This window comes from Orbicella faveolata, unplaced genomic scaffold, assembly GCF_042242905.1.
Source record: "Orbicella faveolata isolate gen_17 unplaced genomic scaffold, um_ofav_v1 contig_12, whole genome shotgun sequence".
In the NCBI taxonomy this organism is placed as follows: domain Eukaryota; kingdom Metazoa; phylum Cnidaria; class Anthozoa; order Scleractinia; family Merulinidae; genus Orbicella; species Orbicella faveolata.
The window spans coordinates 30,504,967-30,530,000 of record NW_028301539.1 but is presented as its reverse complement, the minus strand read 5'-3'; the positions used below and the strand labels follow the sequence as shown (position 1 = coordinate 30,530,000).

At 38.6% G+C, this 25,034-nt stretch overlaps 2 protein-coding genes across 5 annotated transcripts; both read right to left on the bottom strand.

Moving 5' to 3' along the window:
- Positions 1-2,182: 2,182 nt before the first annotated feature.
- On the bottom strand, positions 2,183-6,209 carry LOC149117504 (poly(A) RNA polymerase GLD2-B-like). Its single transcript, XM_089283293.1, has 3 exons — positions 5,741-6,209; positions 4,272-4,488; positions 2,183-3,329 (listed from the first exon to the last, which is right to left on the bottom strand). The coding sequence occupies exons 1-3, from the start codon at positions 6,062-6,064 to the stop codon at positions 2,881-2,883; spliced, it is 990 nt and encodes a 329-aa protein (XP_089139419.1). The 5' UTR covers positions 6,065-6,209; the 3' UTR covers positions 2,183-2,880.
- A 13-nt stretch (positions 6,210-6,222) lies between these two features.
- LOC110060364 (uncharacterized) lies at positions 6,223-24,812 on the bottom strand. Of its 4 annotated transcripts, none has more exons than XM_089283291.1 (21): positions 24,629-24,812; positions 22,191-22,272; positions 21,940-22,007; positions 21,327-21,393; positions 20,528-20,671; positions 19,020-19,235; positions 18,133-18,215; positions 16,968-17,064; positions 16,081-16,221; positions 15,391-15,518; positions 14,584-14,730; positions 13,605-13,683; positions 12,787-12,901; positions 12,063-12,132; positions 11,252-11,396; positions 10,444-10,630; positions 9,531-9,640; positions 8,978-9,045; positions 8,675-8,771; positions 7,836-7,980; positions 6,223-6,953 (listed from the first exon to the last, which is right to left on the bottom strand). In XM_089283291.1, the coding sequence occupies exons 1-21, from the start codon at positions 24,707-24,709 to the stop codon at positions 6,824-6,826; spliced, it is 2,400 nt and encodes a 799-aa protein (XP_089139417.1). In that variant the 5' UTR covers positions 24,710-24,812; the 3' UTR covers positions 6,223-6,823. The 4 variants fall into 4 exon arrangements, 3 of the variants coding, with proteins under 3 accessions (XP_089139417.1, XP_089139416.1, XP_089139418.1); XM_089283290.1 differs by having other exon boundaries at positions 21,327-21,396; positions 24,629-24,811; XM_089283292.1 differs by lacking the exon at positions 24,629-24,812 and adding an exon at positions 22,827-23,556 and having other exon boundaries at positions 21,327-21,396.
- Between the last annotated feature and the right edge of the window lie 222 nt (positions 24,813-25,034).

Here is a 25,034-nt window from a genome sequence, read left to right as displayed (position 1 = left end):
CTTGAATAAATTGAAAACTGGCACGAACTGATTGACATGTGAAATCAATGAATCTTGCAATGGTGACAATATACGTCCCGTTTCGAAAGAACGTACCTTTCACAAAGGTATTTAACTATTATTATTTGCACATGGGATTCTGAGGTACAAAGGACTTAAAATTGAGCTGTGACTTAGTGTGGTCGTTTACTGTCAAGTCATTATTTTCTGAGCGCATATAGCAATAAGGTATCACCAGTGGTTATGTAGGTAACAATGAGGTGTCACTGCTATTTTCCAAATATCAGCGACTTGATTCTTGCCATAAAACTAAAACTTGCAGGAAATTGGCCTTTGGAAACAACTACTAGACCTGCAATGTTGACAATAAGTTTTGTGAAGTAACTATTGTTTCCGAAATAACGACTTATCGTCTACCTAGGAAATTAATTATTTTTATTTACAGATTCTGAAGCAAGAAAGACATCAAATTGAGCTGGCTTATCCAGTACTTAGTCATTCCATGTTACGTGTATATAACAATACAATATCACTATTGGTTACCTACATAACTACTTTCCAACTAACAATAGATTGGTTCTTTTGCTATAAAAAACTGGCAAGAAATTGGCCTTTGGAAACACTGCACCACTCTTCGTGTTATGGTGGCAATGAGTCCTGGGAAATAACTATTATTTCGTGAGTAACTACATATCGTCTACCTAGGAATTTGATAGTTAATTTTGTTTACAGATTCTGAAGTTAGAACGACATCAAAATGAGTTTTCGGCTTGCTCTTTGTCATTCCATGAGTGTTAGGTGCATGTATCAGTACGTTCTCGCCATTGGTTTAATACCTAAAATAAATTTCAAGAAAATTGGAACCGACAAGAAATTGCAATTGGCCGGATTTAGAAATACTACTTTCCTTCCAGTTAAGGCAATTAGCTGTGTAAAATTTTGGGACTGACAACGTGTCGTTTAGCAAAGAATTAAATTATTTTTGTTTGAACAATTGAAAAAGGTGAGCAGTGACTTTTACACTCTGAGACTGGCCTAAATTTGCAACCGTCAAAAATGAGATTGACAGCTGTAAATTGAAAAAAAATTCCATTAAAGCTCAAAAGCAAAATTGCGAGACATTTTTGGTTACAGTGCATGTGCAAACAAGTATTTTAATACCCTTAAGAACAAGAAGTACTTTTTCAGACGTTATCTTAAAAACTGTAACTGCAGTAGCTGCGATGACCCGCATTCATTTCTTTAAATCTTCCTCCGCGGTAGTTCAAATTTAACATGTTTCATATAAGGACTTGCATTCTCCACCATCTACGGGTATATCAAGAACTCATTTGTACGAACTCACAATGTGACCAGCTCCCAGCTGGCTTGAGAGCTCACTTGGTGAACACTGCACCGGTATCGCAGTGGTACCGTTCAAGCCGAAATTTTTTCAGGCGTTATTTTCACAACTGACTAAGCCGTTGACCACATAACGTCGGTGATCACTCTTTCCTCGCAGTTCAGATTTAACATATTTCATGTAATCATTTGCAAAAGTGATTATCTCAAAATTCGTTTATGTATCGCCATTTTAAACCATCCCCAAGAACTGAATCGATTTGTATTTAAATACTTATGGAAAGGCGTAACGTGTAGACAAAGTCACTCGATTGTCAGCTGTAAACGATTATCAAAAAAGTGGTTTGCAAATGACTGGTCTGGAAACAATGGTTAAACAATTATGACTAGCCTTGCGAAAATGACGGCACATCGAAAATTTCTTTCATCACCCACTGAAATGTTTTGGTGGCCATTTCTCATTTAGCCCCTGGGAACTAGGTTGAGACGTCTGTTAAAAATAGCTTTTTTTTCAGGCCGTTTCACGCACCGTTGGTTTCAGCCGCGGATTCAAAAAAAACGATCACGTGATGACAAACATCAGTTTGCATCAGGCGTAGTCAATCGATAAAAATCGATATCAGAAATCACTCGATATGATCGCAGATTGCTATGGATTTATATTTGAAATCGATAACAATCGAACTCACAAAAAAATGTCTTTATCGATTGCTATCAAGAGGAAAGATCGATTGGCAAAAATCGATAACCATGGATAATTCTTGTTTTCAGCCTCTAAATCCCTCCCCCTTCCCCCTTCATCGAAGGCAAGGGACACGGCTGCCAAGGATGAATACATAACTGGACATGTAAAAACTTTATTCCATGCCGTCAAAAAGCCTACAAAGGTAAGTAGTAAATAAAAAAGGATCTTAACACACGGTTTAAGGATGAAATCTTGCAGCATGCCAGGCCGTGATAAATATGAATGAAACAATAAAGATACAGTGCTCAAAACGTCACGAACGTGAGACAATGAAAATAGCCGAGTCTCCGACAGGATTCGAACCCATGACCTCAAAAACAACAGGCGGGCTTTTTATCGACAAAGCCACAAAAAGAAAATGAGCAAGCACATTTACCAAGTAAATATGGCCTTGTTTTGAGTGTCTCCTTAGTTCAATGGTTGGAGCGTTCGTCCGGTATCTGGGAGGTCATGTTTTCTATTCCATTCCAAGGCTCAAAATGTTTTCGTTTTTCCACAGTCGTGACGTGTTATCATACTGTTTTTTTTTTTTGTTTGTTTGTTTTTCACTTCACTATCGAGCTTAAAATTTGCCATTTTATTTACCATCAAAGTGAAATTTGAAATTTTTCTATCAAAGACGTCAAAACGAACTGGCAAGTTCGCCATTTCGATAGCGCGGCCAAAGAGTGGAACTTGGGACTACTGAGAACAAATTCATCTCGTGGCAGGATGGAAGATTTGATGACTCCGCGATCCTCAGACGACGAGACCAGCGTCCTAACTACTCGACCACGCCTCCTCCTATTATATTGCTAAAAGATTTCCTCCAAGGAAGCATTCCTCCTTAACTTGGAAGAAGCGGAGCTGAAGGCACTTTTGATGCGCGAGAACTCGTAAGAATCATACACGGATCTTGTGACATTTCCTCCATCGGAGGGATCCTCTAGTCGGATGTAAGGTCCCCGCCATATCTTGTCGTAGGTCGCTGTGGCCCGAGTACTTCCTGTACGTATGGACATGGTTCTGCCCCAGTCGAACGTGGAAAAATACTGGAAAAAGCCGATCAACAGCTCACCGAGACTTTGTGTGTTGGAAGACTTGAACGAACGAATTTGATCAGGAACGTCAGCGGTGAGCTTCTCCATGACAACACTGTTTGAGGCTTGGAAGATACTGCGAAAGGATTCTTGTAGAGCAGGTGCTACAGGTGGGGAACATCCGGCTTGAAGATAATGGATTACGAGGAGAACTACAGCGAAACCTAAAAAATAAAAATAATCAATCAGTTACTCAGAAAAAACCCAGGTTACCAGGAAGTTTTTTACGATCAAATTTCAAAACACGTTATAATTACCTGTCAGCAAATCAATTCAATTCATTTTGAGTCCATAACCTTAAATATTGTTTGGACGCTTATTTTCTTTCTGGACAGTAGTCAGTAGCTTTTTGACGTCGAAAATGGAGACTGTCAAATAGAAATCTAAGGTCGAAAATGTCCGAAATCGGCCGTTTCATCGTTTCTTTCAACAATCGAAGCTTAATCGAGTGAACGGAATGAGCATCTTTTCCGCCTCAGTTATAACACAGTTCTGGAGATGTCGGTGGGTTGAACATTTGTCAAGAGGAACAGGTTGAAATGACCTTTAAACAAATGGTAAGAGTTTTTCCGAAATAAAAAAAATCCAATCGAAAGAAATTATGACTGAGGCAATGTCCATGAAAAAACTATAACTGAGGCAACGTCCATGGTTGAATTCTCTTCCAAGGTATTTAGCAGCTTTTTTCAGTACTTTCCCCTTTAAAAATGAGCTTAAGAACTGAGAAACTGAGGAACTACATGACTAAGGTAAGATATTGTTTTCTCTTGATGGGAGACTGAAAACTAGAGAGATTAGGAAATGGTAAGGAATATATCCGATGTTCGTTCAGAACGGAAAAAAAAACAGGAGTACTTCTGATGGTAGTACCCAATTTTTAAACGGACGTCCCGGAAACTGTCTGATCCAATTGCCTTTCCACCGAAATTTCCGGTATGTGTTTGGCTTGCATGAACAACGAATTTCTGTTGCTAGGCAACGTGACGTAGCCCTACTGACGTCTTTCTGACGTGGCAACTGTGCAAAGATTGGTCAAACATGTACTCCACTGACCAGACCGAACACCGCAGTGTTCATAACTTGTTTAGCTTATTCCCCTAACGTACCTGCGAGCCTCTTGACTCTCGCGTCAGTAATCCCTGCTCTTTGAGCCCACAGTTTGATTACCATGACCAGTGGTTTCACTCTTGGGTCACACTCGGAGAAGCATTTTAAAAGGAAGGCGTTCCGCACACTGGTCCAGTTCTCCACGCTGATGTCGGTTTCAAACGACTTCTCCCTGTCTTTGAGTTTGATGATAGGCACTCTCGCGTTCGGTACCACCTATACAACAGAGGACAGCTTTGAAAAACCTTGCAATTGTCGCTCCATGAACCCGGGTCTACGTAGCCTCTTCCAGGCGTTCAGTTAGTTTAGGCGCAGCGTGAAAAACGGCGAGCGAAAAATTCGGGAATGAGCGCGGAGAGGGAAAGCTTTCTCTCGCCGCACTTCTCCCCTATTTTTTCGCACGCCTTTTTTCGCGCTGCGCCTAAACTAACTGAACGCCTGAAAGACGCTAGGGTCCATGAACCAGTTGGTCCTTGAATAGAAACTTGACTAATTTACGTTAGGAGCATAGAGATATTAATGTAATTCTTAAGAATTATTCTAGAGTCTATAGTGCTCTATGGGTGGCTGAGTTTCCGTAAGCAATATCCAGGCCTTTCCATAGAAGTCACGTAAAATCGCCCAAATACCTTTGCGGAAATTCTAAACATCACCAAAAATTTCTAAATACCTCGAAAAACCCTCTAAATATCCGGTATTTTTGTTCTAAAAAATGAACCGATAAAAGGAGGAGAAGAAGAAGTTTCAGGCGCCTCGATGTTGCCAGTATCCACCATTTTGAAAAACTGCGGCCTTAGTACTGCTTGTGGTGATATTTTTTGTTTACATTATTTACATTTATCACATTCAGTTTGTCAAGTGGAAAATCGCTGAACTCCGTTGTTTCTGGCATAGAACTGAGTATTGTTTCAAGAATATAGCGAGGAAAACAGAGGGCTCAGCCAAAAAACTATGAATATTTCAAAGTATGCTCTAAATATCTCAGAAACTTCTAAAACATTTCCGGATATTTGTGGAAAGGTCTACCAACGTCTAACGCTCAAATCGTCCTCAAGTAAACCATTCCGAAATTTCAAAATTCTGTTGAAATATCTCCTGATATTGCTTTTGTACAACCCTTTCGGCGCCATCTTCTCGTTAGTCCTCATTCGCTTGGTTTTCACGTCAATACACCGAGCAGTGTTAATAAACCGTGAAGGCTAAGATTCAGTGAACGGAGTCCCAAAAGCCCGCCATGTTACATAAAAATCATTGAGTGATCTCTACTTTATTTAGTGCAAAGAAATGTCGGTTCTACATGGAATATCTACTAGGATTCTCGATCGCATTTCTGAACGTTTCTGTTTGCCTTTAGTCACACTCAACTTTTACGCTTAAGTTTGCCACGTCTAAACAGAACAGTGCCTACAAGTGGTTTCCCTTATAAGCTTCTCGTTCAAGTAACAAATTAAGTTTCCTCCAACATTACCTCTGTTTGAAAGCGGCGTCGGTTACTCGTGAAAAGGGACTCAATTTTCCTCAGCATGTAAGGACCTGTCGGCGCTGCCCCCTCAAAACACAACACCAGATCTATGTCGCTATGAATGCTTCCGAAGCCGTTTGCGGACGAGCCGGACAAAACAAGGCGACTGGAGGGGTAGAGCGATTTCACAATCCCTTCAATTTCCTCTCTCCATCGATTCTTGCGATCGTAAATTTCCCTCGTTTGCTGATTCTCGACAAACTTTTCTTGAATCTGTGCGCTTAGTCGAGGAAACTGATCACTTCCCGATCTGGGGTTAAATCTTGCCATGGTGTAAGGAGAAGATGATGTCACCGACGAATCGAAAATGAATCTGGAGTGAGGGTTCTTGTAGTTGTTTGGATCGCTTCGAAGCCAGACGGATCTCAACTAGCCTCAAAGCTTACGCCTAACAGCTTCCCTAAACTACAGATCGATTGAAATACGCGTTTCTCAGAAATTTCGCATTTAATCAGAAAACAAGAGTTGCATGACAAAGTGACCTAATGAGGTAATGTATCAGAATACCGATTGGCTGTTAGGGGGACTTAACATTTACATCATACTCATTTTCTAGGAAACTCGACAACGTTCCCGGAAAATTTGTGCAGGATGTAAACACTGACTTCCTAGAAAAATGATGTCATCTTTCGAGAATGTGAAAACTATTAAATCTAAACACGTTTCACTTAATTAATTTTTAAAAACACTTCTACTTGATGGAGTGAAAATAAAACGGATTGTAAGTTACTGAAATTAATTTCCTTATCTCTTGGTCTCGGAAGGCCTTTGCAATTTCAATTTGTTTCGCTATAAAAGATATAAAATGAAATATAATCTTGGTCCATTTTTGTCATCCGTGAAACGTACACATCCTTGTGACCTGTGTGAATCTACGCAAAGCGTTCATTCCGCGGGCGACCAGAGTATCTCGTGGGCAGTCTCGCGTAAAAGCTCGCATCCCGCGAGTAGATTAGAAGCTCCCATCTTTACTTGAATTTAGTTTCATTTAACATTTTACTCTAGTCTCTATAACGTTTAATCTATAATTCATAAAACTCTGGCAAATGGATGAAAAGGATCCTCTTCCTCGACGCTCCATCGCGTCAATGACAACTCGTCAATTTCTTGCACTTGCTCCAGGGTGACCTCACTTTCAACGAGTTTCACAATGGAGGAACTGTTGAGCAAATAAAGACACTCACGTCATGTCATGTGGTAATCAGGGAGTTTAAGAAACCCATAACGACAACCGCAACACAGCCAAAGCAATAGCTGTGCACGTGCGTTATAATTCTTGGTACATTTCTTTGCAGTCCTCTGCAAAACGACAACACGAAATGACCAAATTCTGCGTTGTCTGGAGAACGTGAACAACGACGGATAATTTTTGAAACTATACTTCGAATTTTACGCTGTGTTCCATATTCAGTTTCGAGATAGTTTTGACAAGGAGAAACAAACAAAATTAGTTTAGAGTATCGCGAGATTCGTAAGTAAAAAATAAAGTCACTTTTAATCAACGTTGTTCCTGAGTATCAAATCAAAACACCTCGTTGGATCGCAAATTGCCTGAGCCCGCGTTTTTTTGTGCTCACTGTTGTCAAGTAGCATGACGTATCTTGATGACGTCAGGCTGACATGTGCTATTTTTAATTGAACAACAACAATCGGTGAATCTTCAGGTACTTACACGAGAATTTGCGAAAACCGAGGCATAAACCAACCTAAACTAAGTATGTGGTGGTTCTTCAAAAGAACTTTTATCAATCTAAACATTTGAAACAAAAGGGGCATTGGTCAAAGCCTTTTCATGTGAGACTCTACATGTGAACTATGAGAAAGAAACTCGTATAAACACGGTCCAAAGCCTGTCGCATTAAGATATCTCCGTTCACGTACTCCTTTTAAGCAGATGTAGGTGCTTCATGTGATTTCTCTTCCCCAGTGCCAGTCGGTTCCTTCGACCGGCAAGGTTTAGGCGTTAGTATCTAGGCCCCGCCGACCAAATGAATCGGTAGGACTGCGAACGAGAATGTGTTCACACGTCTCATCAGCTCACCTCAAAGCTTTCTTAATGGAACCCAGGTCTCCTTTATGTTGATGAAGCTGAATGCCTCTGAATCTCAGCCAGTTAAGCGTTGCTTCTTTGTTTTGATCCAAATTGAAGAGTAGCTTAGTGTGCTTGTAAACTGTTTCAGGATTATCTGGAGAAAACATAAACAAAACGAGCACTAATTAATCGATAGTTTTGTCTCAACACAATCGCAGCAGAAAAAGAGACAAGCGTGTTCTGACAAATAACACCATGACGCATGGATTAGTAAAAGTTGTGATTAACACGACATTAAAAATATATTGAATGGAAATAGCCGGTACATTTATAGATTTGCCTTATTGGGTCTAGCGAAAACGTAAAGCTGATTTAAACTAGACGAAATATACAATTTCAAAAGTTACGTTTGTACAAAGAAATGTCTAGCGTCACGGCAGTGTAGCCATCGGCCATAGATTATTACGAATCTAGAAAACTTCGCTTCGTATATAAATGTGATATGGCAATTCTATTGTGTAGGAGCTTCTAAATTAAAAGACAGAAAAAAAAAAATACCATTTGTGAGCCTGCATGGTTTTTCATTCAGTGCAATATTAGCTAATGTTAAAGAATAACACCCTTAACGCAAATTGTGCTATTTCATTCCCAGCTAAAGATCCGTGTTCAGCTTCAAGTCTAGTTTGTGTCAATATCAGAGGCTGTTTCCGTAAACTGTTATAAACACGATATCAGTATATATGATCACACGTTATATCGAGTTGTCTTTTTAGAATCCCATTGTTTGGGTACAGAGCCAAAACTGACGACTTCACGTGACATTTTTTGTAGTTTACATAAGGCACTACCTTGTAAATATTCCAGACTGAGATGCAACTGGTGCAAAGCATCGTGGGTCTGACCCAGGCCTTCTAGGATCGACGCTTTCTGATTATACGCCTGGACCTGCAAGCAATGAAAATACAGAAGAGAAAACTCTAAAACTACATTCGAGCCACAAAAGGCCACAGGTTCGACATATCTTTTTCTTTGCCCCATGCTCGTGATCACAGCATTTACATCTTTCTCAACAATCTCTTATCTATTTAGCTGCAAACGTGGCAAAATATTAAACAAGATGACCTTGCTGAGAATATGACAGCTGCCCTCACCTTAACTTTCACAAGCTTATTTGGTTCACAACTTTGCCTCCGTTCCTCTGTCAAATCGTTGTCTCCGTCTAAAGCAAAACGTAAAATACTTGTAGCAAAATTAAGAGCCATGTTAAAGTTACAAAGAGAACAAGTTGTAAACAACAAAGTATAGCGGGTTTCGAACAGATAGGATTCAAGTTGTTTGTCCATTGCCTTAGACATTCAACACAACAAAGTTTCAGTGCAAATTTCACGTACACTGACTCACCTTTAACTTCTAATAATTCTATCTGGTAAAAATAGAGTCCAACAAATGCGCTTTTTAAGAGAAAGTATCTAGTTGAACACAAGATTTAGAAACTTGCGGTTATCTGTATCAATGAACTTTTTCATGAATATTTTTATTGCACACTGCTTACTGGATTAGCGAGGGGACAGCCGTCAACACAAGCCAACTACTTGTCATTATATTTAGGGATTTTTAGGATATCTTTGCACACCCTCATCACCCAGGTATGTTTCAATCTTAAACGCACTTCATTTACCAAATCATGAATATGTTACAACTCACCACAATCCACCTTTCTTCTTTTTTTCTGCTGCCCCTCGGTGCCGTTTTCATTTTCTTGGCGTCTTGAACAATAACCTGATGGCTGAACACCTTCTAGCGCTTTCAGCACCCTGCGATGATTTTAAAATTATACGAAGTTTTAGTCTTTACGAGGCTGGTGGCCCACAACTTGTAGAGCTTATTCCGGTTACCACCCAACAACTAGGAATATTGCTACTCCCCCCGCCACCCTGATAAGGATGCTAGTCCATCGCAAGCTTACCCCCCCCCCCCCCAGTATCCATTTAATAATAATAAAATAATTTATCCTTCTTTGTGGAAAGAGACACCTTTGTGAGTAATGTGTGTTGCCCAAGAACACAGCAAAATGGTCGCGGCCAGGGCTTGAGCCCGGGCCACTCGATCTTAAGTGCAACGCGCTAATCATTCGCCAGCAAATTGAACACGAACTCCAGCTTTAACGAATTCCAGGTTTAATGTCACAATACTGAACAAAACAAAAGCCACGACTTAGCGCCGAATAATATAATAACAGCTGAAGCATGTGTAGAAGAGGGAAACCGCGGAAGGCTACGGGCGCAGCTTAAGAACAATGGGGCGACAGCTATGGTGATTAGCCCACAGCGAATCCCTTGAAATCATAAGAAGCAAGCATGTAACTTTATGTTTATATCATTGCGCAAGAAACAGGGGCCAGCAGCTTTTTCCAACTACGTTACTATGTAACACAACGAAACTGAATGGCGACAGGTTCACGTGATTAGTATTTTCGACAATTAGGCGTTAATTAAACCTTGCAGCTCGCTAAGCTCGCTGAGCTATGCTACCCTGAAACTGATGAAGTCGACTTGCGGCAAGTCTAGACTTTCTTATGATAAAGGTTGGATTATATAATTTACTACATACTCTGTACCTGTTGAGAGATTGTACTGCTTCAAGTGGCTGGTGAAGATGAACTAAAGCCTCGGCTTTCAACATCAACATCTCAACATCATCAGGCACAATTTCTTCATCTTCGCTGTTTATGAGTTCTCCCTCGTCATCTGAACGAGGTCGTTTCCTGGGAGCCTTGTCAATTGCACTTGTTTCATCTCCGTCATCTGAGAAAAAAAAAAATGAAGTCAAATCTCTGGCTTCAAATCACCGGTAATGTTATTGACGAATCTCTCGTCTTAAACGGACAGAATTAATGTCTTCTCGCAACTAATGATAGCAAGTATGGTGATCTAATGGTTTCTAGGTTTGACTCTGCAGCGAGAGGTAAGGGTTTTAGCCATCACCTGACCAGGGTTTTGTGATGTTTTGTTTTCACTGATAGGGCATTTTGCTCTCAGAGTGCCTTTCTTCACCTACGTGTAACATGTTTGCCTGGGACCAAACCTGTGATGGACTAGCATCCCATCCAGGGGTGTGGCAATACTCCAGCTCTCCAGCTCGCTTCATGCTACAGAAATCAAAGTTACGTGCCAAAGACGACGAGCTACCAGGCTTGAAGCAGACTTTTCTTACTTCACCTTAACTAAAACAGTACAACAGCTCTAACTGAAAATCGTACGGAAATTACCCTCATACAAAATTTCCCCCATATATGCCACTTCAGTTGATTAGATAGACATGAAGATAAAGTATTTTTTTTCAGCAGTACTTATTATTAACAAACATACAGGAGACCATCCCTTTCACAGTTCTGAAAACAAACATACCTAACTAATCTTTCGTACCTTTCTGGGCGCGTTTTCCACTGTCAACATTTGTGAGCACTTTATCACAAACCGTCACAGCGTCTTCATATCTTCTAGCTTTTAACAGCGCAAATGCACATTGCTGATACAGCTTTGTGGGACTTGGCAGATTCCTAGTGTTGCGCTGTCAAGAATGAAGGGAATGAACAATGAATAATTCCTTGTAATGTTAACTTTCGCAGTAAGTGTTAAACTTCTCTTACATTTCTGGGATTATTTACGTACACACGACGGAACATTTTCCTTAGAATTCGCCAATAACGTTTGCCAGGTAACAGTAGAAAGTTCATAATACTAACAATAGAAGCCTATAGATACACAACAATAGACCTTTCCCGCATTCCAACAAAACTGATGGCGCCGAGTCGAGGTCAGGGTGGACAAAATTACAGCAAAAATTTATGTATGAAAATGTCCACCCCAAACCTCGCTCTGGTACTATTGTTCGTTCGCATTGTAGGCCACTTAGTTTTGGAAGAACAACACGGTATAGGAAACAACTGCAGGTAGCCACAAATCTTTGTTCGAACATTCCAGATAAATTTCCGATTCTTATCATCTAATCAAAATAAAGTGCCAGCAATCGCCATATTCCAAAAACTGTCACGCCAGCACGGCACAACAAGACTAGGTCGTGTTGCTTAGCAACTTGAGTGATGAACTGCGGGCTTGGTGACTTTTGCAGACGATTACGCTAACGTTCCCAGGTATCCTAGGGTGCTGAGTTAGAGCCCATTCTCCTCCACTTACTGCGATTTGAAAGGTGTTTGATATTATCTTTGATACTTACAAATCTAACAGTGCGCATGTCTGTAATGTTGGCCAGCAACTCCAGATAGTACTTCGCTGCCTCTTCAAACCTAAACAAGCAAAATGTCACTTGACAAAAAAAGCTGACACACAAACAGGTAGTACACGGGATAATTGAAAGGCCGTTTCGTAAACGATTTACAATCTCAAGCTGACAGTGAACAAGAGTTTTATTAAACCTGAACCAACATGAACAGCAAGTCTAGGTAGACGTAATTATTATCATCAAAAAAGTAAAAGAAAAAACCATGTCCAATCAGTTTCTAAGGAGTTGAAGTGAATTGGCCAATGAACTTTTCCTTTGTTTTTCTTTCACTATCACTAATTTGCTGGACATATTTCAATCTTAAAAGAGTTAAATCTACTCCTCTATCTGAGTATAGCTTCTTTTGAAAATAACCCAAACCATAGTTAATAAAGGAAAATGGTTAGAATCCCGTCAAACAACAAAGAAGCAAACAAACAGGCTAAGATTTATGTTGGAAGGTCCTTGACCTTGCACATCTTTTGTTTTATGCTCATTGACTTCGCAGTAATTACATAATCGAAATACTTCTATTGGTTAGTTACATGAGCACACGTAACCACCTTTTGTAATTTACCAGGTTTTGCGCAGGGTCAACCCCCAAAATAGCCAACAAAAACATATAACAAACAACTTTGCCAGGTTTCATAATCTTTCCCTCTATTAACTATGCCCAAACCTGTCGAGTTCTGCAGATCTTTTAGCCAATATGAATGTGACAAGTTCTGTTGTTATACCAGAACTTGACATTGCACTGGCCAAGGCAAATCTTGGAGGAACAGTTAGCTCCGCATCTGAAGAAAAATACAAGAAACGTTGTTAGTAACACATTTTTGCTGATGTGTAAAAACCACATCGCTTTGTAGGAAAAACAAAGCTGGCCATGTTCAGTTCCAAGAACACTGCTACGAAGTGAACCCAAAAAAATATTACTGATCATGCGCTGCATTTACCCTACTGATATCCCATTCACAGAGGGAGGCGAGGTAGCCTAATGGGTTCGAGCCCTGGCCGGAGTCACTGCGTTATATTCTTGGGCAAGGCACTTAACACTTACAGTGCCTCTCTCCACCCAGGTGCATAAATAGATACTGGAAAATTTAATGCTGGACAGAAACCCTACAACAGACTAGCATCCCATCCAGGGAGGAATACAAATACCCCTAGGCGCTTCGAGCTACAGAAGCCGGAGATAAACGCCGCCCTGATAACTGTAAGCCACTTGTAGAGAGACTTAATTTTACGTTTATCTCATTCACTAAAATACCATTTCCGCTAAAACAAAGTCTGTGTTGCATTGGCTTTGCTCCTGCCAAACGTTTTCAATGGTTCAGACTCGTACGAAGCACTGACCATGAGAGGCTTTTCACTCTTGCCCTTTTGCCAATCGTACGTTTATTTCGATGCATTAATGTGCAAAGTTTGAACTGGCTGTATAATACCGATAGCATTATTTATTTGAATACTGCGATGGAAAACAGAACTAAAGGGACTTACCTAGCTTTTTGTTGTGATCACTGGGAATTACTGCCACATCATAGCATCTTTCCCGTTCACTTTCCCTACTCTGGATAGCCTAAACAGACAAACAAAGAAATCGATAACAAATTTGAATTTTGCACTATGACTTTAATAAGCACATGGAAAGAAGCCAAACTATGTACTCTTGGAGGTCCTAAAATGACAGGAACATTGTGGTCCGCTCTTTTCTACCATCCATCCTAACTACCTAACGGAATTCTATTCATTTGTCAAGCAAGCCCACTTTCAAACTGGCAGTCAACCACAAAAAGATGTATACAGTTAAAGCGAAACACATCAAATAAAGACACAAAATCGTACTTTCTTAGACTTTCTAAAAGTCTTAGGATTAAGCAAAGGTCGACTTATGGCAAGTCTAGTACTTCCTTATCTGAATACAAATACGGTGCGTTCTTCTTAAAATGACGTTCACCTGATGCGTTACACTAAATGCAGGACTTCTAACCTCAGTAAACAAACGTCCCACCTCTGACGTCAGTGTCGACATACTTGAGGGAGAGCTGGTCACGAGTGAGATGTGACACCAAACATTCCAAATTGAAGACAAGGCTCTACAGATATGCGAGCAGTGTACGATGGGTTCATTTGATAATAGTTATTTACAGACCTTAAAAAGCGCGCAGTAAAGGATTTCAGAAGTCTCTCTCCACATTTCATAGGATTTCACCACTAAAACGTTGTTGCTTCGACTGATGAGGTGTCCAAGGATGACACGAAAAAAGTTGATGAGGCGCCAAAGGAGGACGTTGATGAGACGCCAAAAGAAGACACGAAAAACGTTATCAACACAACTCAGTGGATCGGTATAATCAGCGAAAAGAAAGGCGTTGTTTCGACTGCTTCTCAAAAGGTCAGCTTTTGCGCAGGCTAATAATATAACAACTCTTTAATTTCCCTGTGATTAGTCACGTCAGCTAAAATGTTCCCACATTACCTGTTTCAACAGCTTAAGAGACTGTATTTCAGCCGTGACATTTCCCAGCTTCCGATACTGAAGAGTGATGTTGAAGAGTGCTTCAAGTTGTTGAAAATCAAGTACCAGGGCCTCCCTGAATTTTGACACTGCAGTGTGATATTTACCCTGAAAAAGTAAAAAAAAGTCAAACAAAATTTGAGAGAGCCGTAAGAGAAGCATGGGCTTAAATCTAGCATGAAAGGAGGCGCTGATCATTTAAATCTGTTTTATTTTTTTCCAGTATGTTTAATGGACTTTGTACTAAACAGCAGTAAATGTTATCACACATGCTAATGTCAGTTCCTCTCGATGTCTGTCGAGGCTACAGTTGAGTCACTAACTGCGATTAAAACATTTGATTGCAACGTCTACGATAGAGCGATTTTCAATTGGGTGTCGTAAAACCAAAACCAAAGTAATCACTCTAGCCAATCACAAAGGACACAGACAATACAGTGAACCAATCAAAACTCAAACTAATTACATGTAGCTGACCCAAAGCGCGGGAAAACGTGTGCGAGCGAGTCAAGATTGGTTTTGGTTTTACTACTGATTGGATGAAAAATTGGCGCGAGTCTTTTAAGCCAATCGTGTAGCGTAGCTGACACAAAACCAATTACATTTCGGCACTCAAATGAAAACTGCTCTATTCACTTCCATAAGGAACGGCAAAATTACGCAGGAGTTCATCACAAGGTTATAACATTTTATTAGTGATCATATTTGAAAGACTATACTGTCGTTTGGCTCTGAATTAAAGAAACATTCACAAGTTCCGTTTTGTACCTTTATTGCACAGCAGCAGCCCAACATGTTTAAACCAGCGGCTTTATCTTGCCCTTCAGAAACGTTGAGGCATTGCTGGAAGCATGGCAATGCTTCATCCACTTCACCTCGCACATACAAAGTGTATCCTAGGTTTTGATAGACAATTAGTACATCTACCTAAGCTTGCCATGTATTCACTACAAGAGGCACAAAGGGCTGCCAACTGGCATGGAAAAGAAATGGCACATGATACTAAAGGGATATAAAATTATTTTTTTCTAATTCCACAACAACACCCAAAGTTATCCATTCATTTCCAGAGCACATAAAATTTTAGTGCTCACATTCGGATTCTTGACTTTATTATTAATATTAGTGTACAAAAATTGTCAGGCCCTGGTTCTGCAAAGAGATGAACGGTTTATACACCATACAAATGATCAATGAATGCTTTTACTGTGACCATGGAAAAATTTTAAAAAGCATATGCAGTGTGCTTTAACATTTAAAGAATGGTTATAAAGTCCATAAAATCATGAACCTAAGTCATCTGTTTAGAACTGAGAAGTAATGGAAAGAAAAAATAGGATATACTAGAGTTAAAAACACGATTTGTAACTTTACCTGTGTCTGAATCGTTAAATAAATACTTAAGTTATTTTTACTCTGTATGCAAGAGTTTACAACTGTATAAATCACAATCCTAACCTTTAAGATAAAGGTCATTAAAACCAAAATCTCGAATTTGAATTTTGTCAGCAAGTGTTTCCAAGACTCTATCATAGTTCTCCTTTGTGAAGTGAGCAAATGCCAACAGACTAGTCACCACTGACAACAAGTTCTGTACATCTAAATTATCAAAAAAGAAAAGAATACAATACACCAAATCATAAATTCAATGCAGAAGTGAACTGTTTGTAAGAAACTAAGTGTTTGTGTCATCAGTACTCATACCAAGCTCGATTTCCGCAACTCTCTTGTGCTGGGCCTTTGATCCTCCCTGAGAGAGAGGAGCACGGGCTTGTTTCCCGGACAGCAAATGGAAATCAAGCCAATGCTCATACAAGAATCTGAAAGAGTTGCTTTAATTTTAATAAACTGTTTATCATCCTTGCTTTTTAGCGATCAACTGTTAAATTAAAAATATGGATCAATGGAAACAAATGAAAAAATCCACCACACAAAAACGGAAAAAATTAAGATCAGGGAAAACCAGTGGGGTGGAGAGCGGGGCATTCAGGAGGCACATCTTTCCTTTCAATTTTACCATTAAACTTTCCAACACCCCACACTGTACCCATCTCGTCTTGATTTAAGCACTATGATAAACTTGATGAAAGAAATAATGGTATATGTTAAGCCTGATGGTGATTAAGGCAGAAGTTTCAATTAATCAGTGATACAAGAAGCTTACATGTACTCTGCAAAGAATTTCTGAATTCTTTCAGCCAGAGTTAATAAAAGCTAAGACCTTCTAGACACTGTTTAAAAAAAAAAAATCATGGTTATAGGAGACTTGCAGTAGCTATGCTATATATGACGAACATACTGTATACTGCTGACTGATCTCTTCTCTTAACAACATGCTTTCTTGCCTGTCAAGTCTTTTGTTGACGATGTTATCACACAGTTGGTGATTGATGGGATGTACTCCAAGCTGAAAAGGCACACAGGGTCTCTACTGGAAGGTACCTTGGGATTTTGGAAAGGAAAATACATTTCAATGGAACAAAAGAGAGGACACATGTATTCATTTCATAAGTACAGTGTACTTATAAGTTTGTATTCAGATGAGCTGTGATTGGTAAAAAATGACTTGGCTAATCATCAGGGGCACCCAACGGATCGTTTCGGTAAATTATCTGTTCAGAAGGCCTTTAATCCCCTCTGATTTTCTGAAGAGAATTGTCACCTCGAACGTTCGTGATATGAGAAATTTAATGTCTGCTGCTTTCGAATTGTAAAAAATGTTATTTTGGGTACCGAAAAAAGGTTACGTATCATTTTCGGAAAGGCGATAAGACCTAAGGTTTTCGGGGAATGGACAAAAAAGCCCTAATAAATTTGAGAATACTCAAGTTCCCCTAGAATAACTGAACAGATAAAATTTTTTTGCACAACCTAAAATTAACATACAGAGCTTTAAAAGTACTCCAGATAGCCTAAAACAGCGTTTAAAAGCATTTGAGAGAAAACGGTCCTTGGGTGCCGCTGAATCATAACATATGCATAATAAACCTGTACTCGGAAAAAAAATTACCTCCTCCCAGGATATCTGAATGGCAAATTTGTCCATGTGATAATCAACTGACTATACAGGTGGCAGCCAAATAGAAAAATTTCATCAAAGAGATATCAAAATGAACTCAGTCAACATTTGCAATTTAATAGATGTATGGGAACTTTCTGCAGTGCAGTGGTGTAAAAACTTGCTAAGACATATGAGGGTTAGTGTTAGGTATTGCTATCCCAAAGTTAGTGGCGATAAATTATAATTTAAGATAACAACATTTCAAGTTCATTTTCCATTGAAACCAGCATAATTTTTAGCAAAGACCTTAACTGGTCACCAAGCAGGTAAGTTACAGTCCTGCAAATTCATCATTAAGCAACAATAATATTATGATTTTTTCACACTGTTTGGTAATAGTTGACCCATGTATCATTTTTTGTTGCTGCTTTCGCAAAACATGTGAACCACCATCTCTAAAATACATCACACTTGTTACCTAGAGTGCTGCCCTACAGTTTATTTTATACCTGCTCTGTGGAGCTCAAGTTAACTTCTTCCAAATGTTTTAATTGCCTTTGCATCAGCTGAAGAAGGTCCACAGCCTTGTCAACTGAAGAAAAATAAAGAGTGCATACAGATTACTGTGCTACTGATGGCTAATAATTATTAATGGTTTTCATCTTACAGCTTAATGACAAGGGTTGTTGTCTTAGAAACAAAACATTTATAACATTTTTTTCCCAATAGGCAATACGCTAGTAATTAATTTAGAGGTTAGTTCTTCAGCTGTACTGAATATTCTGTCATGTTGAAAATCCTAACTCAGTTTTGAATGTAATGTATATGCAGGTGTTCTGGTGAAGGAATATGTGATCTCCATGTTTTTAAGATTGGTCATTTAAATGCACTGTTACCATGTATTATCTGTGACCAGATGATAGCAGATGGACTCTGAGCAGGAAGGCAATGGAGAGATTTCACACCTCAGTGGGATAGTAGCTTAATTCATACCTGTAATTATGGTTTTATTTATACAGTAAACAGTAAAATGTTGTTTGAGATATTGAAAGCAGCCAGGCAAAGATGCGTTTACAGGTGGTCAATTTTCCCACTGCCTGGCCCTTTATTGGAATCCCTAAAGTGTACATCTACATAATAACATGCATAACACATGTTGTATGTACGGAGATTGTACAGAGCATTCATTTGTTAATTAAGTAAATAATTACTCTTAAATTCTCAGCACTAACATGTTAGTTAGAATAAATATAAGAAATTAGAATGAATATTTTTGTTAGCTTAAAAGTAATTAGCAGTTCAAAATTGGGAGTCCTGACAACGAAGTGAGACAAATATACAAAATTATACAGCTAAAAATTCCAGACAGGCATAATTATACACAAAGCAGACACACCTTCTTCATCAAGTAACCACAGAAATGCCAGCAGGCAGCTACTTAACACAAGAGGAGCACATCCAATACTTTCATCTTGTACTGCTTTAAACAATGATGGCAGCAGGATATCCAGAGTGTGCTCAATGTTTTCTGGACTGAACAGATCCCGCTCAGCTGGATCTCCTGATTCTACCACTGTCTCTTGGTGACGTTCTATTTTGAATGCCTCAAAAGCTATAATAGGACACAAATACACTTAGACATAAAGTTATTTAAAATTAGGTTCTACTTGTACCTGATCGTACCTTTTTGGTACACTTTGTTCAATGGCATATCAGGCGAGTTTGGTGAAGCCATCATTCATATTCTGGCAAGACGCAGTCAAGCCAAAATACCCATGGCAAGACCAAATGAGCCTGTATGTTGCTGAAAGGAACCAAAAAGGTATGATTAGGTACATGTATTTTTGTGAGTATGATACCATAGCCATATCAGGTCAGTGACTCGGTATCGCAGGATATCAAGACAGTAGATGCAGAACTTTTCTGATTAGCTATTTGTTAATTTGTGTATGATAACAGCAGGTATGGTAACCTACTTGTTTTTTTTAATACCACATTGGACTTCAGATGAGCAGTCTGGGTAATCTAGCACTGGCTGAAGTCCTTGCATTGTATTCGTAGACAAAATTACAGTGCCCCTCTTCACCCAGGTGTATAAAAGTTAATTCTGGGGGTAACCTTGTAACAGACTCGCTGGCATCCGATCCAGAGGAAGAGTAAAAATAATTCTAGTCACTTAGTGCTACTGCAAACAGAGACAAATGCTGACCTGATGATACAATAGACTCCAATGAAAACTCTTCTTTAACCAGTCTCGATTATTGTGCTAATTATCTAAAAGACTTGAGGAGAGGGGCATAAAAGGGGGTCCGAAAACTGCAAAACTGCATTAAAAAAACGTAAAAAAAAATGCAATACTGCGTCAAAATTTACCAAAATACCATACAAAGCATGCATTTTGTAATTTTTTATGAAAGTTGTCAAGATGCTAGTTTCGAGCTCAAATACCCATTTTTTTGTCACAAGTTGACTGAATCTACATTGCGTTTCATTTGTTATCTTTCCAAGAAGAATTTTAATAACTTGAAGACAATGTAGCCAGCCAGCCCCACGGATTGTTCAGTAGAGCAGATGATTGTTGAAACATATAACTCTCCCAAAGCAAGTTCTTGCTCCCAGGAGAAATGTTGCCAAGCTTGCAATTCCTCTTTGAAATAACGTTTCTCTTCCCAACCATCATCAACCTCCTCTTCACTTTTTTACAGATTACCGTAATCTAAAAATTTATGAAAACTTCACCTTAGTCTTATAAAACTGCAATACCACAGGTTAAAATAAAAATGTTATGCAAAACCGCACCACCACAAACCCTTGAGTACCCCCTCCTTAAGAAACAAGATACAACATTCAACACAATTCACAACCAGCTCATTTATTTCTACAAATCTGAAATTTAATAAGTACCTCGAGAGAGGCTTCTGTGAAGAATGGTAGTACTCTTGTGAATCCCACCAACAAGTATATTTATGTGCCCACATAACAGCAAGTGGCTCAAATTATATGCAATTGCTTGTTCATAGCAAATAAATGAAGACTCTGGTGGCAGACCTGAAAAAATACATAACCACATTGCCATGAGAATTGGTGTAGTTTAATTTTTTTTTCTTTTTTAAGGGGACATGGGGGTGTAAGGCGCTGGCTAAGACTATGCTTGTTAGACTGAGATACATGCAATAACTATGTTCAAATAATTTGTAGTACATTTCTTGCATAAAAATACCTTAGAGGCTAGCTAAGGTATACAAAAGTTGTTGCTGAAAAGCAATTTTGAAAACATAACCATGAGTAAGTCCAAGTTTCAATTTAAGTACCACTAAGATGAAAAATGACCCTTTTTTCTAACTGTTTTCAATATAACAGTATTATAGTACTTTGGGCCCCAAAATTTAAATATCCATGTTAAAATAAAGCGACAGAAATACTCTTAACCACTATTTCTGGGCTAAAATCACGATTTTTCCATCCACCATTGCCGAAATCTGGTTCCATATTACTATTTAAGTTGAGATAACCAATTTCAAAACAAATTATACATTTGGTACTTTGGTGAGTATCCTCATTGTGGATAGGCTTAAATTTCTTTCAATTTGATTAAATTTAAATCTCTCCAGTTTTAAATTCTTATTTTCCTTTGTCTTAATTGTGGTCTCTTTACAAATTTTATTTTTATCCCACTTTAGACTAAATTAATTTTAATTCATACCTTGCACTCTTTCCAGCAGAGATGTAAAGTTATCCAACACTTCTTGAATTGTCGATTTACTGCAATCCTTCTTTAATACCAATCAGTTTTGAAAACTAAAATTAGCACTCCCAAATAGTACGTAGTAACTGGTTTCAAATGTTAAATATTTCATCTAATAATGAATGTCCTGGGCATTTTGTTGTAGTTGCTTTTTCAGTTAATCATATCAGAATTGGCTGGCATGGCAACATGTATTACTAGTAAAATTCTCTCAAAATTGCACAAGCCTTTGAATGAATTTTCAAATACCACGAAGAGTGTGTACATGTATTATCGATCGTACAAACTTTCATATCATTGCTCATTTACTTGTATTATAACTCAGAAAATTACGAACACACTTGTATTAATAATTTGCACTGCAATGCAAATTGAAAATTAAATTTGCCTGGTCTGATGGTCTGAGAGACCAACATACAGTGAAGTGTCCACTGTGTTTCAGTGAAATTATATTAGCCTATTAGCCTGTAGAAAGTATATAAATTTAATAACAATGTAATTGTGCCAATATATTACCTTTACCAGGCATTTTTCATTACTTAAATTAGAACATTATTATCACTGTACTTACTTTTAAGCGATGTACAAGTAGATCGTTTTCAATTATCCACTCCTTGACATTAAAGCTCAAAAAAGTAGCTGAAATGAAGATGAAATGCACGAATACGGAGTGAGTTTGTGTCAATTCTCAGCCTTCATTTTTAGCCATATTTGATGCTTCTCATGCAACGAGTCCAACTTAAGTATATGAATAAAATAATTCATTAAGCAGTATGTAGCCACCTAAAAATAAGTAGGGAATAGAGCAGTATCTTAACTAACCTTTCATAAAAACTTCATTCTGCTTTTTAAGACACTGAATGTCCTTTTTCCACCAACCGGGGACAATTGTTACAGAAGCTTGCTTAAAATATTAACAATAAACAATATTAATTTTGAATGATGTAATTTGATGCACATGATGTTTAGTTCTATGCCTTACTATAGTAACCTGATTTGACAGCTATCTATCATTATTCAGGCTACTTATAAATAATTAAATATAATTTTTCATCTTATTACTACACACTACATGTAGTATCAAGCTGTCCCATACACAATAAGCAAAAAATCATCATCTTAGACCATCCAAAAACAAAGAATATTACATTGTATAAGTACACTGTACATGCTCATGTTCTCAAGACAATTACCAAACAACGTGTTTGGTAATTGTTTCGAGCATTAATTATACTATTAATCTTTATTAATTAGTAGTAAATGCATTGTAACAAATTTTGAGGTTAAGAAGTGTTTGGGAACCTCTTTTGAGTGAAAAACAAACGGGTGGTATGGCAAGAAAGAACCTACTGACGTACATGAAACTGATATGCCAATGGCACAGTTGTCCCATTACAGGTATTTGATTCCATGTAGTTCTTATAAATTCAATGCTTTTGTCATATGACCCGCATGTACCTGCGCACAAATTTCCTTGGAGGACTGTAAGAAGAAAGGTCCTGTATAAGGGCCTTACATTTGAAGTGATAGGGCCAGAAAAACATGCATGGTCTTACAATAAATGCGTACAGCCCTACTAGTGATGCCATGCATGTGTCCTTGTTCCACCATGAAAAATAAAAAAAAAAAACATAATGGTGGTAACATGATAAAATGTTTATTCACTGAGGGACGGCTGGACAGGAAAATTTTCGGCTCTCAGTCAGGATGCCGGGACAGAGTGCAGCAAGTGAATAAAGATAGTGAAGTTTAAGCTTGGTAATGAAATGTGAAAAGTGAACTGATCAACATGACACGAGCATCTTTTTTTCTTTATCCCACACTTGTGTCGTGTTGATCAGTTCACTTTTCACATTTCATTACCGAGCTTAAAATTCACCGTCTTTATTCACTTATCACTACTCACGATGACTTTGACAGTGCTGATCCTAGCAGTATGCACATATGAACTTAGTTAAATGACTCTGCCCTCTATGAGTTCTCGTAGCTCAGTGGATAGAGTACCCGCCCAGTGTTTGGGGGGTCATGGGTTCGATTCCTGTCGGGTACTCAGATTTTTTCTTTGTCCCACGCTCGTGCCATGTTGATCAGTTCACTTGTCACATTTTATTGATTTTAATAATATTCACAACAATAGACCATTTTACATATCTCTGCTTGGTGACCTGGCCTTTAAATGACAGCGAGGCTGGAGGTGACCTTGCCGTGATACAGACGTCGACTCTGCTTTTGTTATGTAAATGTACCTAGTTAGCATTAGAACAACTTGATTTACACAACAAAAGCAGTGAGGTCTGTATCAAAACAAGGTCACCTCCAGCCTTGCTACAATTCAAAGGCCAGGTCACTGAGCAGACAACTGTAAAATGGTCTTTTTACAATAAATGTCTAATTTCTCACGTGCTGATTGGCTCATTTTTAACATCAATAAGAGTATAGACGGATAAAATGTTAATCTATGCAAGCTTTCGAGTTCAACTTTCAGCTGTCAAACTGTCAACTTTTTAAGCAATGAGATTTTCTGGACTTTTTTAAGTAGCCAATCAAAAAGTGAGAAAAGCTATTGACAACGTTCGCGTCATTTTGAATAAAATTCACTTATCTTTGTTTACGGCAAGTTTACGGCATCTTTTCTCCTCGTTTATTCCCAGCATTTGACCATTTTAGGGTGTTGTTATTGTAAAAAACAAATTGACGTCAGTTTTTTTATGTGTCTGTCCTCTTATTGATGATAAATTGCATCATAACATTGTCAAAGTTTCCTGTGGAACCATTTGCCTGCGGCTCATGGTTCCACAGCCACTTTGACAATGTTATGACACAATTTATCATCAATAAGAGGACAGATGCATAAAAAACATGTATCATGTTTTTAAAGTGAAAATCACAAACATCATTGCCACAACTTGCTCATCGATAATAATTCATCAATAAGCTTATATTGGCATCCACTGTTATCGATTTTCAACAAAAATCGATTTCATTTGCTCTGTTCAATTCAGGCTTAGGAATTTCGGGAGGCATCATTGCCAAACAAGCACCCTCGACCCTATTGAGCGCCGGCCACAAAAATTTGATTACTTAAGTAAATTGTAGGGATTTTAAAAACACCCGAAATCGACCTAGAGCATGCAGAAGTCTCGGGAGAAGTAAAACTCTGCTACTGACTTATACGTTCGATCCATGCTGTCTACTAGAACTTGGGGGGAATTTCTTGCATAGCACCGTGCAGATAGAAAAACAAGCTCAAATCAGTGTACCTTGAGCTCAGAGTCTAACTGTGACATTTGCTTGTCCAATCCACTGAGTTCTTGTCTAACAACGCTTTCTCCCTTGATCATGTTTGGTTCTCTCACAGGTCGGAAGGATTGTTCAGTCCACTCGCAAATCTCACGCCATCGTTAAACCACAATTAGAGATACATTGTGTTGAATACATAGCGTATTACCCACTGGACAGGAACCGTGATGAACTAGCCTCCCCTCCCTTCACGTCTCACTACACTTATAATAAAAGGTTACTGTGAGACGTTTCATCTTCAGATGCAGAACATAGAAAGGTCATTAGTATAGTGAAAATGATTATCAGTCTTGTTAAAAGAAAAATTTTACAACCTTCAAGAGATCGCCGGGCTGTTACTGTTTCTATTCCCCTCGGGTAGGGTAG